The sequence below is a fragment of the Chanodichthys erythropterus genome, chromosome 6 (genome assembly GCF_024489055.1).
Source record: "Chanodichthys erythropterus isolate Z2021 chromosome 6, ASM2448905v1, whole genome shotgun sequence".
In the NCBI taxonomy this organism is placed as follows: domain Eukaryota; kingdom Metazoa; phylum Chordata; class Actinopteri; order Cypriniformes; family Xenocyprididae; genus Chanodichthys; species Chanodichthys erythropterus.
Genome location: NC_090226.1, coordinates 35,648,452 through 35,662,994, shown reverse-complemented (window position 1 = coordinate 35,662,994; position 14,543 = coordinate 35,648,452). Strand labels below are relative to the sequence as shown.

The following is a 14,543-nucleotide window of genomic DNA, read 5'->3' as shown; positions in this document are numbered from 1 at the left end:
CCCTCACAGGAAACTGTGCAAACTTTTACTTTTTCACAAAAACTCATTCTATATGATTTATAAACCCATTTACATTGTGGGGACCACTGGCTGGTCCCCACGATGTAGGTGAACTCAGGTTTATATTACATCATGGGGACATTTGGTCCCCACAATGTAATATAAACAAGTACACACACACACACACACACACACACACACACACACACACACACACACACACACACACACACACACACACACACACACACACACACACACACACACACACACACACACACACACACATAATACGCTTTTTGCATATAATGCAGCAGTCTAGCAATATGTTTCTGAAGTAAGAATATTAATAAGTGACATTAGACACTCGATGGTAAGCCGCTTTCACTCGTCCAGCTTGCTGTAGATCACATTTACAGCACTGACACAACTTTATTATAGACATATTCATGAAGAACATTACATGTGTTTCTGTGTCTAAGATTAACTGCACACTACCCACGAGACGCACTGAACGTCACTGAATACTGTCAATGCAAACTAATTAAATGACAGAAAGATGCTGTAAAAACTATTATTTGAAGGAAAAACGCAGGCATGTGCAGAGAGAGGATGATGTGAATGTGACGAGGAGAATATCCACAGTGTAGACTAACCAACTAACCTTTAATTATGAAAGACGATTTTTGGCACATTCCTTAAAGTCTTGGCTACAACAGAGCTGTTCAACATTTACACCATTATTGGCCATGACTAAAGAAAAGAAAGAAAGAAAAGCAACAGATCATTTAAATCAGTGATGTACAGTGGAGCGTTTTCACACTATATGAAGTAATCATTAATTATAAGAAGACAAAGAAAAGAAAAGCGTTGGTTTGGATGGGATATAACCCAACTAGCCACTACATCTCATGATGAGTGAACACAGAAGCTCTTCTCTAGGTCACATGGGATTGATTCTGAAAGCATGTTCAGATCCTCACATGATCACACTAACACTACTGAGATCTGATGGACACGCGTCACATGACTCCTGAATTACTGCTGAGACACGAATCATTCTGAAAAGAGATGATGGCATTAATAAAGGGTTAGTTCACCCAAAAATGTAATTTCTGTCATTAATTACTCTCCCTCATGTCGTTCCACACCCGTAAGACCTTCGTTCATCTTCAGAACACAAATTAAGATATTTTTTATGAAATCTGAGAGGTTTGTGACTCCTCCATAGACAGCAATATAATCCAATATAATCCAGAAAGGAACTAAAGACATCGTTAAAACAGTCACGTGACTGCAGTGGATCAATTCTCATATGCCATTTACGTTGCAGAGCTTCCGTGTTTATTTCCGAATGCCGGCTCAGTATTGGCCAAAGCTGGTCACGTGATCAGCACAAAGCATTTGTGTGACGCCGGCCAATAATGAGTCGCCGTTCTGATGTAGAAGAGATGGATGTAAACACCGTATGGGAACGACACAGAAGATATTGTTGAATAAAGTCGTTATTTTTTTTGTTTTTGCGCACAAAAGTATTCTCGTCTCTTCATAACATTAAGGTTAATCCACTGCAGTCACATGACTGTTTTAACGATGTCTTTAGTTCCTTTCTGGACCTTGAAAGTGTTGATTATATTGCTGTCTATGGACGAGTCTCGGATTTCATCAAAAATATCTTAATTTGTGTTCTGAAGATGAACGAAGGTCTTACGGGTGTGGAGCGACATGAGGGAGAGTAATTAATGACACATTTTTTGGTGAACTAACCCTTTAATATCAGAATTCAAAGAGAGTCCCACAGGTTTGGACAGACAGCAGATTTTCTCTGTCCATCATCATCATCATCATCATCATCACAGATAGATCACTGAAGCAGCTGAACAGAGCCGACGAGAGGCTGATGAAGTACAGGCAAATGTCGAGAGGTTTGTTTTCTGCCTTCCATCTCTCTTCATGAGCTTTCATGGGCTTGTTAACAAATTGGCAACACAAATAGGTCATGATGTAAAATTGATTAGTTGTGGTCCACTTTTTAAATGTTTCATCAAATTGATCTGTCCATAAATTGGCCATATAATAGCAGTCCCATGGAACAAGTCTCATTTATCTGATTGTTTATTGTGACAGCAATCAAAATCAAATTCTCTTCTTGTTTTCAGAACCAATATGAAAATGAACCATGATCCGGATGAAGTGAAGTTAACCAGAACGTCCCCAGAGCGAGGAGATAACACCTCATTAAAGAGAGAAAGCGTCTCCTTCTCTGAGGACTGGTAATGGAGATCAGTCAATATTTAGAAATATCGTATTACAGACGCGATCGATTGCGGTCGGTGCAGCATGAATGCGGTTTAAAGTCTTCAGTGTTCAGGCTCACGGGAACAGACTCGACAACATCGGCATGAATCAAAGCTTCAGACGTGTACAGTACAACTGCAAAGTGCTCTATGATTGATTTTTCTCTGTGCTAAAACAGCACTTTAAACATATAGAATACAAAATATTTATGGTCCATACTGTCGGCAGACACCACAGCAATGGTGTTTACATTTCGCATTAATTATTCAGGCACTGAGTTCACTGATGTAAGAGGGAAATCGTTTTCTTTTTCCTGTCTTTCTGGCGCTGGGAATTCAGTTGTGCTGACGTCTGTGTGAACGCTGACACCAGACCCAAACCATCGGACCGAGACCCTGAGAAGACGCTCTCGATCGCTTCCAAACGAACTCGACTGAAATATGAACACAACACAGAACAAAGACATCTAAACAAACCCAAAACAGGACGTGATGTCACAACATGTGACCCTAAAAAAGATGTTTTTTCTCATCATATGTTGCTCATGTTCATTTCAGGTGTTGGAAATGCCGTCTCAGATCTTTGTTTGTGTGTAACGGAGGGAATCCTGCTGTTTTGACTTCCTTTCAGAAGCTCTTCATGAGTTCTCAGCTGGTCTAAACACCATCACACACACACACACACACACACACACACACACACACACGCTCGATGTCAACTCACAGCGTTGTTTTGGATGTTCCGTCATGAAATATACGTCATAAAAGCTGTTTTTTAGTTTTAATAAAGTTTTATTTATAGTTTTATCTTTCGGTTCGGTGTTAAAAATGACAGTGTGAACGCTAAGCGAAGCAAGACTATGGCCCGGTTTCACAGACAGGACTTAGATTAAACCAGGATTACATCTTACTTCAGTTAGGACATTTAAGTAGCTTTTATTTGGTGTTCATCTTGAGACAATCTCACTAATATATTTTAAGATAAATCTATGCAAGTTTCTTTCAGTTAAAACAGCTCAAATGTGTATTTTAGTCTGGGACTAGATTAAGCCTGTCTGTGAAACCGGGGTTAAGTGCATCATTGGGAGAGGGAGAGTAATTTATGACAGAAATTACATTTTTGGGTGAACTAACCCTTTAATATTTGATTACAATAATCTATAAAAGGTAATCTTCAAAGATTGTTCAAGATTTAAGATTGTCATCTTGGTCATCTTTAAGATCGTCAATCTTAAATCATGCTAAATAAAGACATATATTATCTGAGCTCCACCAGAAGAGCTGTACGGTCTGATGTGTGGTAATGAGAAAGAGCAGAGGGATTCCTCCGAGACGGATAAACCGCCACAGGTCGGGAAGTGTAGGCAGCTCTGAGAGTGAGCTGTACAGCGTCTGAACACAGAGAATGACTAATGACCATCAGACACTCAATGCACTTCCACAGGCCAGACCTTCTGACAGACAAAGAGAACAGGACTCTTATGAAATCTTTATGTGCCACTGCAGCAAACCGCTCAAACACAAAGCATTACAGTGCCTGATACGATACTGAAATCATTAACAATGTTTTCTGTGAATATACTGAAGTGCATGCAGCACATTTTGACTGCAGTCGAGGATTTAGGCAGTGACTCGCTGTAGTGAAACGAATCAAATCTAAGCAGTCTGAAGCTAACAACTGCTGTCATGAGCGTAACACAAGTGTCATTCAGCAGCTGAATCCCTGAGGATGTCTGAACCGCAGCGGAGGAACACCAGGAACACTCTCGGTTTCTGTTTGGGAAAGTCTATGGGACGCTCTCCATTTATCTACACCACGTCTGAGACAGCAGAATGATGTAAGTGCCAAATGCATTGGAGATCCAATCACCTTGATTTGAAATAAGAGACATATACAACTTCATTGCATCTTAGGTAAAAATGAATTTAAATGAATAACACTTCACTAGTTAGTTTCCCAAAACTGTAGTAACAAGATCACTTTAACCATGTTGGTCCAAAACCCTGTTGTTAATGACGCTGTGAGCAAGTGGTGATCACAATTAATGTCAGATTAGCTATTATAGTTCGTTTACACAAAGGACTTGCTACTGCCAATACACAGACGAGACGCTGCACACATGAGTGACCTGCAGCAGGTGGAGCTGGGGAGGGTGGAGGGCTGCTGCAGGTGATCAGCGAGCTCATTGGCTGCTGAAACAGCACGAACCAATCAGCTGTGCCTATAGAGAATGATGTGATTAAGGACCTGTCAGCCTGTGCCATCTAGTGGCAATACGAAAATGACAGAATTTCACAGACAGGTTTAATTCATGTTTGAGCTGTTTTAACTGAAAGAAACGTGCACTGATTTATCTTAAAATATGTCAGCGTGATCGTTTTATCTAAAGATGAACACTAGTAATGTTCTTTATAAACTACTTAAATGTCCTAATTGAACTAAGATCTAATCCTGGTTTAATCTAAGCCCTGTCTGTGAAACCAGACCTGTGTGTTCTTCAAATGCTTAATTACAAATGTATTTAAATACATGGCATACAAGTTTCAATTGAATTGACATTAGTTTACCATCAGTCCATTCGGCAGCACACTTTAATCATATTTCAAAGACAATCATATTAATAATTAACTTACACATTAAGATGTACTTCAGGCTACATAATGTAAGTCCTACTTTAGTGGGTCATATAAACACGCTTAAGAACCTAATTGCATTTATACATTTTAATTTAATTTTAAATAACATGCAATTAAGTGTCCAAAACATTACATTCAGTTCACACTTCAGTATATTCTTTTTAAGGATATTATTTAAATAATAAGTACACTTTTATAAATTGTGCAAAAGTGTGCTTGTTTTTCAGAAGGGTTTGATGACATTTACTGCACACATTTAAACAGTCTGTCATATTTTACGAGTGGATTTTGCTGTTGCCTGTAAGGATTGAAATCCATAATGAACATTGAAAGCATGAAAATCACTTGTATGTTGTCTGAATAGAGCGCGTCACGGGGCTGAGATGAGGCGTGACTCGTGACCTCTCTCCGAGCGGGATGTTTTTCTCTGCCGCTTCCTTTGATGTGTGGGTGAGCGGCAGATCCGTCAGCGTGCTGCTCTAATTACCTCCCAAAATCAGGAAAAATCTCTCCAGTCCAAACGCAAAACATGCCGTATGGCTCAACATATGATGCGTCACCGTGATTTCTCTCTGATATATGTGTGCATGCACCAAAACGACTTAATGTGTTCATTCAGGAGGCTTGTCATACAGCAGGATCTCGTACAGTTGGAGGAGGATCAGGTGGGCGTGTTTGTTCCATGTGTGTATTTTGGTGTTATTCAGTTCTGCAAGCATTTAGGTCAATGCGTGAATCATTCATAAAGACACGAGCAGCAGTGAGGAGCGCATGGATGAAGCTCTTAACCGCGCTCCCTCAGGGCTGTTTCACATTAGCATGGCATGGAGATAAAGCAGAACATAGGACTGAGCGACATATGGGGCTCCCTATGGAGGTCAGTAAACCCAACCCCCAAACACACATGACCTTATGGGATGTTCTGTGACTCTCAGCTGGTTTTGTTTCAGGACTTACATTGGCCATCGAGTGGTGACCCAATGCAGTACCAAAACAGATAACAAAAGTCAACAAAGATTCCCTTACAATAAGACTCTGTAGTGTGCGAATACATTTACATTGACGCTCCTGAACAGACGTTCTACATGTCAACTTCTTCTACTAACTCGACCTCTAACCTAACAGTCTACAATACTGTAATGAGAGTTAACTGACATGAAGCTGCAAAGTTTCTTAGGTCATGTTCAGACTGCCAGAAAAAATCTGATTTTCTGCAATGGGTTTTTGAAAGTCTGGACGGCAAAAAAACACACAAAATCTGATGTTTTTTTCTTCTTCAAATCTGATTCAGACCACGTCTGGAGGCGATTTCCAATCTGATTTTACAGATGCATTTATTATTTGCATTTAACTGTATTTCCCACCTTCTTTTCTATCATAGCCCATTGTTGTGGTTTGTTTTGCATCCGTTGGTTCATGCTGACCGGTGTGTGTCCTGAGACAGCCCGTGTCAGTCTGGTTTCTGGAGAGTTGTTGGCGTTTGAGCTAATCTGCTCTCCGGCGGCGTGTGCAAATGTGGATTTAATGAAGTGTGGAGTGTCTTGAGTGACGGCTTCAGTTCATCATCACTCTGCTCTCTCAAGCCTGCTTTTGCAAGCTGCTCAGAGCAAAAACAAACACTCCCACTTTCTCTTTCAAGCTCCAGCTAGCTCCCGCCTTCCCCTGCCACTCATCCAAACCAGCCAATGGGAGTGAGGTGTTACAGAGTCCTGGGAATCGACCGGCTGACAGTCGTATCACAACTCTGACGTCGAGGTGCTGAACTTGGGAAGACAGGGAAATCTCTGCGTGGTACTGGAGAAGTCAGCGCTGGAGCTGGACTACAAGGCTGTGTATTGAGTTTCACACACACTGCTGTCAGCGTGACGGATTACACTGATCCAGAGCGGAGAACAGCACGGTGTGACACAGCAAAACACTTTCAACAGGCTTTACTTCACCATACAAGAATAAAAATGAATGAATTTGCTTCCGATCACATTTGACATTTATCTCGGACTGGAAAGCTTCTTGATTACTTTACTATTTTAAGATTAATGTGGACTAATTCAAGTTTATTTGTGAATATATTTTCTTCTTCATTCATCCATTTTCCAAACCGCTCGTCCTATGTAGGGTTACGGGACATTTAAAATATCCTGGATGGACGGCCAGTCAATCGAAAATATTCATTAATGATTTACATAAAAAACTGAGTATAAACACTATAGTCGATTGACTGTATCATAAATTGTGTTAATACTTTGTTAAAATAAGAATATCAACTCTTACTTTGAGAGACAATAACTTTATATATCCGGTGCACTTTCAGATTTAAAACTTTGCAGGATGTTTTCATTCACACACACCACATGAAAGGTGCACTTTAAATACAATACTAAATACAGACAACATCATTATAAAGAAAAACAACAAATGAAAAAAAAATCTAAATCTATGACAAAAATACTGTTGTAAGCTAGGTTAGCGGATAATTGAGCAGCAAACGTTCATCATGAGTACAATAATTGTATAAAATCTAAACATTTAGTGAAAAATTTCAGTTACTGAGTGTGTGAAGAACGCTTCACTCCACGATTCTCTACTCCAGCGTCCTGATCTGACAGACACCCGGGAGAACGATGACATGATTTAGAAACAGCAATAAACTCAAGATAAAGTAATTTTATGTAAATCCTCAGACCTCAGTAGAAACACTGAATCATCTTGGAGAAAGCTTTATCGTGTTGACTGTCATAACTGAACGTGACGCAGTTTAGACGCTGATGGAGTGACTGGAGGGAAGAGTTTACCTGAACTTGAATTTAATGACTTAAATATTCTTCAGTAGCTCACATTAAACTACGGCTTCAGAACACTATAGTGCAAGAAAACTTGATGGTGCTTTATAGTGTTTTTGTGCCTTTAGTGAGGCTTATAACAACAACAACAACACAGAATAGTTTCCCGATTCCCGATCCGGCAAAGAATGGCAGTTTCGGAGCAGATACAAATACTGAGTATCAGATAGGCACATCCCTAGTAAATTTCACAAAGTAGAAAGACTGAATTAGTATTTTCTTGTAAAATCATGTTTTCACAGTGTAAAGCAGCGTACTGCTGCATTATGTCTCTGCGCACACACATGCTGTGAAAGCGAAGGTCAGGTAAGACTGATGGGTCATCGGTGACCTTCAGCAGAAATCGCCCGAAGCGCAGCGCTCTGTGACCTCTGCTGCCGTCCAGTGCGTCCACATCGTCACCATCTGACCGAACACACCTGCAGATCTCAGTCATTGCTCAGGATGTACAGAGGACTTCTGCGGGTTTCACGGCGCAGACAGACTTGATGAATTGCTGGCTCAGCAGTAGTGTAGAAATGTTCTCCTCTCGTCTCTTAACCTCCCTCTTTAGCACGGTTTTATCAGTCCTCAGGGGAGCAGCAGGAAAGTGCCTGTTTTAGAGCGCCTGCTTTTTCTGACACTTCCCAGCATGCCTCAAATAATGTCACAGGACTCTCATTTATTAATGTCCAGCCTCCTGTACACAGCTTTAAGAACAGAGGTCAGTGACACACGTGGAGCGATGGAGTCCTTCATGCAGTAAAGTCATTATCACAAACTACAGCGACAGACGGTGAGGATTATATTATTAACACAGCCTGATTATCTTGATAATGACCAGCACTATCCCACCGATGACATGGTTACTTAGCAAAGGTAAATACATGGACATGAAATGTTGATTTGAGTCTAATGTCGGAAATGATTATCTGAGGCGCGAGTTTGAATAAGGTGTGATGTGAGATCAAATCTGCAGAACAACATAAACACAATAAGCAACACACCTTTCTGTTGCACGCAACAACAACAAACTTACAGCGAAACACGGAGACCAATCTGAACGTGTCCTAATGATCTTAATGAGAAGGTTCTTTGTGATGGATCAGTCAAAAAGATTCAAGAATCATTAATGCAATCATTAACATTTACATTCGTTCAGAAGACGCTTTTATCAAGCCGCACTATGAATGGCCTCTCTATCGCCATCTGTGGTTGAAACATTAAACTGCACATCACTTGTGGAGCAATCGGCCTCGTCTCAAACGGCACACTTCATGTGCACTATGACTGTAGGGTGTCCCATGTGTCATTTTAGGTTCAGCAGTAAAATAACCGTAATGACACCACACCATTGAGGATTTTTTGGACAAAAAGCAGTTGAGGCAAACCTCGAACCGGACCGCAGCCCCAGATAGCTGGAGGATGCAAGTCAGGCTTAAAATCTTCAAGTGTGTGTCCAGCCTTAGTTAGTAGTGTGTTGAAACTGGCGGTTATGGTAAGGGGCGGGACATTTCCCAAACACCAGTCACAACACACTGCTCCAGCCGACCAATCAGAGCGCATTGTGCTTTTCAGAAGGAGGGGCTTCATAGAGACAGGAAGTAAACAGAGCGTTACTGACAGACTGGGAAGAGAGGAGCTGCAACAATGGAGAATATGAGGAAAATAATCAACATTCAATCTAGTAGAGCACAAAAACAACAAGACTTTGTATAATAGGTCCACTTTAACTCAATGTGTTGCTTGCCCTTTCTTTATATGCTGGTACTTTCAGAGGGAAATGGAGCCGGCGGTCTGTAACACTGCGGTTACGAGTCTGGATTAATCACTGCTCTGAATATTCACTGTAAAAATCCTACAACGGCTAAATATAGATGGCTGATTAATAAAACATGAACACAAATGGGGGTGGGGGGGTTCTTAATCTAATAGTCCTAAAATCGGTGGAACATTTAAGAGTCTTATCCAATGAAAGTGAGGGAGAATCATGGGTAGTCTTTGATGTAAGCTGAAACTGATCCAATAGTTAATGAGAAGCGGTTAATCCAGCTCCAGACACCCTGGAGCGACTGATCTGCAAAGCTTCATACTGATCTGGGACCAGCCAAACACTAACCATTTACAGATTTTATACTGGTCTAACATCAGTATGGAACGAAAAATGTCAACCAGATTTTTTTGGTGCAAAAACTGCTGCAATGTGTCGTGCAACTTCAGCGTCACAACATTGAGCTTCTTCCAGTCTTCAGTTAAAGCATTTTCCCTGAAAGTGTGAGTTATGATAGTGTGCAAGAGTGTGATTATAAACACAACCAGGCTGTGAAAGTGTCTCGTGAGTCGATGAGTTTACCTGTTCGGCTGATGTTTAACGTCTCAGACAACCTCTGGAGTCTCAAACCTCGTTAGGAACAGGCTTTTTCATAACAAAAATATGTTCTAAGAACATTTTGCTGCGTTTGTTCATAACCTTGCCAGAACTTTCCCTGTTAAAAAATAAGTGGGTATTACTGGTGTATTTTATTTAAAATATCTCGAGACCTTATTTCAGGCATTTAACAAAAAACTCATTGACTTCAGGACGATGAACCGGAGCCTAAAATGCAACTTGTTTCCGCATGTTGGCCTACAGAAATACGTCCTCCCTGCAGTACTCTAGTACATACACAGAAATCATGACAATATGACATTGCCCAGATAATCAATCTGAGACGTGAATGTCAGTGGAAAGCACAGTTCATGGCCTGTTTGAGTCAGTCTGGAGTCGACTCTAAAAGAGTCTTCGCTGTGGAGGAAGAGCTCTCGACACTGAACACTGAAAACTGATGACTGATTGAGATCATGTGACTAACGGGTCAGCGGTCAGTTAGTGTGGGCTCATCTGTGCAGATAGATTCCCTCTTCAACCCTAAACATTCCTGCAGCGCTTTCTGTTCGGCCAAAACATGCAAAATGCGTCTGCTGTCTAGTTAGGAAACCTCCATGTGTGTCATGGCCTGTTTTCAGCGTTCTCCTGTACTGTATCTGTCTTCTCCAATGAGGGCTTTGGCTCTGTTTCTCAAGTGCAGCTCAAGAGGCGAGATCAAAGCCGCAGTGGGTGTGCGGCAGGGATGAAAGCCTTCGTTCTCACAGTGAAGGAGAGGAGAGAGTTTGGCCAGTGGCGTCACCGTCATGTCGCATTTTGTTATGCAGCACACTGCCAATATTCTGCTGTGCATTGACACGATTATATGTGTCTTTCGAGGGAAAAAAAACTTCTCACATCTAAAAAGCACATACTGTCCAGTGTTTTTAATTTTACTGGAAGTTGCATCTCTTCTCTGATGATGAGGGCGGGGCAACCTGTCACTCACATGAGATCCACCAATAGCAAACCACAACCATCCAATCAATTCCTCACAGACACAATCAAGCCCCGCCCTACATTTGTTCTTGTTTGAGAAGCGTTTCACTCGGATATACGACACAATAGAGAAGAAAAGACCAGCTCAACTTTCTTTCATGTCGATATTAAAGAGGTGGTTGATTATGATTTGACTTTTTTAACTTTAGTTAGTGTGTAATGTTGCTGTTTGATCATAAACAACATCTGCAAAGTTACGACACTCAAAGTTCAATGCAAAGAGAGATATTTTCTTTTACAGAATTGTCTGTTTAAGGACTACAGCAAATGGCTGGTAAGGACTACAACAAGCTTTTAAAAAAAACAAATTTACATAAACCCCGCCTCCAATAATACGTAACAAAGGGGGTGGGGCCATGTTGTGCTGCTTTAGAGAAGAGGAAGAGTTGTTGTAGTCGAGTGTTGTTGACATGTCGTCATTTTACACCGGACTGCTTCACAAACGAGGATCAATTCAACACAAAAGATGAACATGACGGCACATGCTAGTGGATGAGTTGAATCAACTCCACAGCAACTACATCAATTTATCCACTAACCATTCAGAAACGTCTAAAAGTTGTAACTTCTTCCTGAGTCTCTCCATCAGTGTCGACTCCGGTTTGAACAATGTAAGGCTGAACACTTTCCTCATTTTGGCTGCGTGAGATTCTCCAGCTTTGTTGTTGTTGAGCTGTTAAAGCTCCGCCCTCTTCTGGAGCAGCAGCTCATTTGCATTTAAAGGGACACACACAAAAACGGCGTGTTTTTGCTCACAGCCAAATAGAGGCAAATTTGACAAGCTATAATAAATGATCTGTGGGGGATTTTGAGCTGAAACTTCACACACACATTCTGGAGACACCAGAGACTGATATTACATCTTGAGAAAGGAGCGTTATAGATACACTTTAACAAGTGTTGTAGTACTCGAGGCCAAGATTATATTAAGCCAAATAAAACTGTTGAGTATCTTCCAAAGATCTACATTTTGCTTTGTTTACAGCAGCTAACAGGCTTTTAATGTTTTTATCATTGCAAGCACCACCGTAAGAGTAAAAATGTGCAGTTTGAGCTTTAAAACGACTCTAATATAGTCATGTTGAATTTAACTTTTTAAAAAAACAGTATATTTAGATGTTTCTACATGGAGTACATGTTAGGTTATGTGATAAAACAGTTTTTACACCAGCTGAGCTGCAGAAGTTCATGAAAGGAGATTTGAAGCCAGTGACCGGGTGAAATTCAGCTAATCCAGAGATCAGTTCTTTCAAAACTTGTTGCATAAAGACAATCACAGTAACAACAAGTAAAACAAAACACACTTTAGCATATTTTTAAAAAGAATCCTTATTATGGAAATAATATGCTTAAGTGTGAACTGAATTAAATGTTTTCAGACACTTAAATGCATGTTAATTGCAATTAAATGAAAATGTATTATAGTTTAAATTTATATTAAATGCTTTAAGGCTCGTTCACACAGAGAGCAATAACTATAACGATAACAATAAAGATACAGATCTAAAATCGATTATTAGATTATTAAAACACAATGATTTAAAATATACTTTCAAGTAAAACATTAAACTTGATATTACATTAAAAGTGCCATGAAGGTGGACTGTCTTTAAATACACTTAAGTGGCCTTTTATTTCATTAATATTATGTCTTCAAGTGAATTTAAAAAAATATATATATAATTTTAAGATTTGAAGTACAGTACAAGCACACATTCAACACTTCTGTTTCGCAGTGTGTTTTCCAGACTCTCAGTACGGCAGTTTCTCTTGACATTTAAGTGACATCAGCGTCACATGATCCAGCAGTCATATAACTCTGATCGTTTAGGAAAGTGTGCATCAGTTCAGTGAGCAGTGTGTCAACATGCATTACAGGACAGTGTGATCGGCTCTAATCCAAGGATAAATGTTCAGCACCTGTCTGTGTCCAAACAAACAGCTTTTAACACATTTCAATCTCTAATCCCACTTCAGCCGCTCAGTTTCCACGCTCTGATAGACACTGATGCAGAGCTACACAATAAATAAATCAAACACAAAATGCCTTTTCACCACCAGCAACAACCAAGAGCTTTTACTAATGAAAAACTCTCAACAATTGTAAGATTGTAAAGGATCTTTGTGATAGATTGGGCCTGTCCTGGATAATTGCATTCATCCACTCTAATGAAGCCATTGCAAACACTTTGTTACAACTTGAAATAATGACGCTCATCCTTCGTCCTTCTACTGCAGCATGAATCACACTTTACTGTATATCCCTCAATGTAGAGGTCAGTGATTCACAGCTGCTGGGTAAATGCAGAGGACACTGGAGGTAAAACACAGGTTTACACTGACACGAGCTCCTCATCTGCAGATCCATCAGTCACGGGGAAGCCCTGCGCGTCACCGCAGCATCAGCACCACGAACCCTGATCAACACGATCTACATGATGCGCTTCATCTTCATCATGCATGTGTGCACAGACATCATGCCAGTCATGCCTATCTAACTCTCCCCCGCAGATATCTATGCAGTAAACAGATATATGTGTGTCTATACATTCACTCACCTGTGCTGTTCGTATAAACGACACGCGTGTCGGTAATGATGCTCGGGTCACTTCGAGATCTTCCTCTCTGCACAACGCAATCTTCTGATCCATCTGATGTGGCCATGGAGATGAGAACACACCATAAAACACGGAGAAGCCAATCTGCGTCGGGGATATGAGCAGCGAGCGGTGGATGTGATTCAGTGTGACAGCAGCAGAGCAGCAGCGCTGGAGGAGGAGAGCCCGCGTGCGCGTGCACGTGCGCGCGCCTGGTGACGGGGAGCCGCTGAGGCACATCTGGGGAGACCATCGGATTATCTATTCAGATTATGATTGTCATTATTATGTTACATCTCATTGCTGCAGCTGATTTAATGTGTGGATGAATATCAAGTGTTGGTGTGTTTTTGCGGAGGGATACAAGATACTTGCGCAAGAATTAATGTGCTGATTGGCATCCATCGTGTGTTTACATGAGATGGTCGTGTAGCCCTATTAAAAGCGTAATATACTCAGCGTTATTTGACATGCTCATTCAAGAGAACAGCGTTACAGTGATCTGTCAACGGAACTACAGAACGATGCGCCTGTGGCGCCCTCTTGTGGAGACACCGATGAGAACAGTCTGATAATAGATCAGATCGGACTGAGTAAACAGGTTTGGGCTGATCACAAGTCAGTGATTTTAAATTTTGTCTCGATCAACTAAAATAACACACAAGGCAATATACGGTGGGTTTTTAGAAAGCAAATGTCAGACTGATATGAAAAAATATAATTTATGTTTCGGTAAAAACGGCACTAATTTGAAAATGTTATGAACAGTGTTGAGGTAACGCATTACAAG

At 40.7% G+C, this 14,543-nt stretch overlaps 1 protein-coding gene across 1 annotated transcript in view; it reads right to left on the bottom strand.

Annotated features, from left to right (window-relative positions):
• Nucleotides 1-13,820, bottom strand: part of phactr3b (phosphatase and actin regulator 3b) — a 46,874-nt gene extending 33,054 nt beyond the window's left edge. Inside the window, exons 1-2 of the mRNA XM_067387593.1 lie at nucleotides 13,737-13,820; nucleotides 4,053-4,062 (exon numbers count right to left, since the gene is read on the bottom strand). Of these exons, the coding sequence (XP_067243694.1) occupies nucleotides 4,053-4,062; nucleotides 13,737-13,820 (94 nt within the window). The remainder of the gene's footprint in view (nucleotides 1-4,052; nucleotides 4,063-13,736) is intronic.
• Nucleotides 13,821-14,543: the final 723 nt, after the last annotated feature.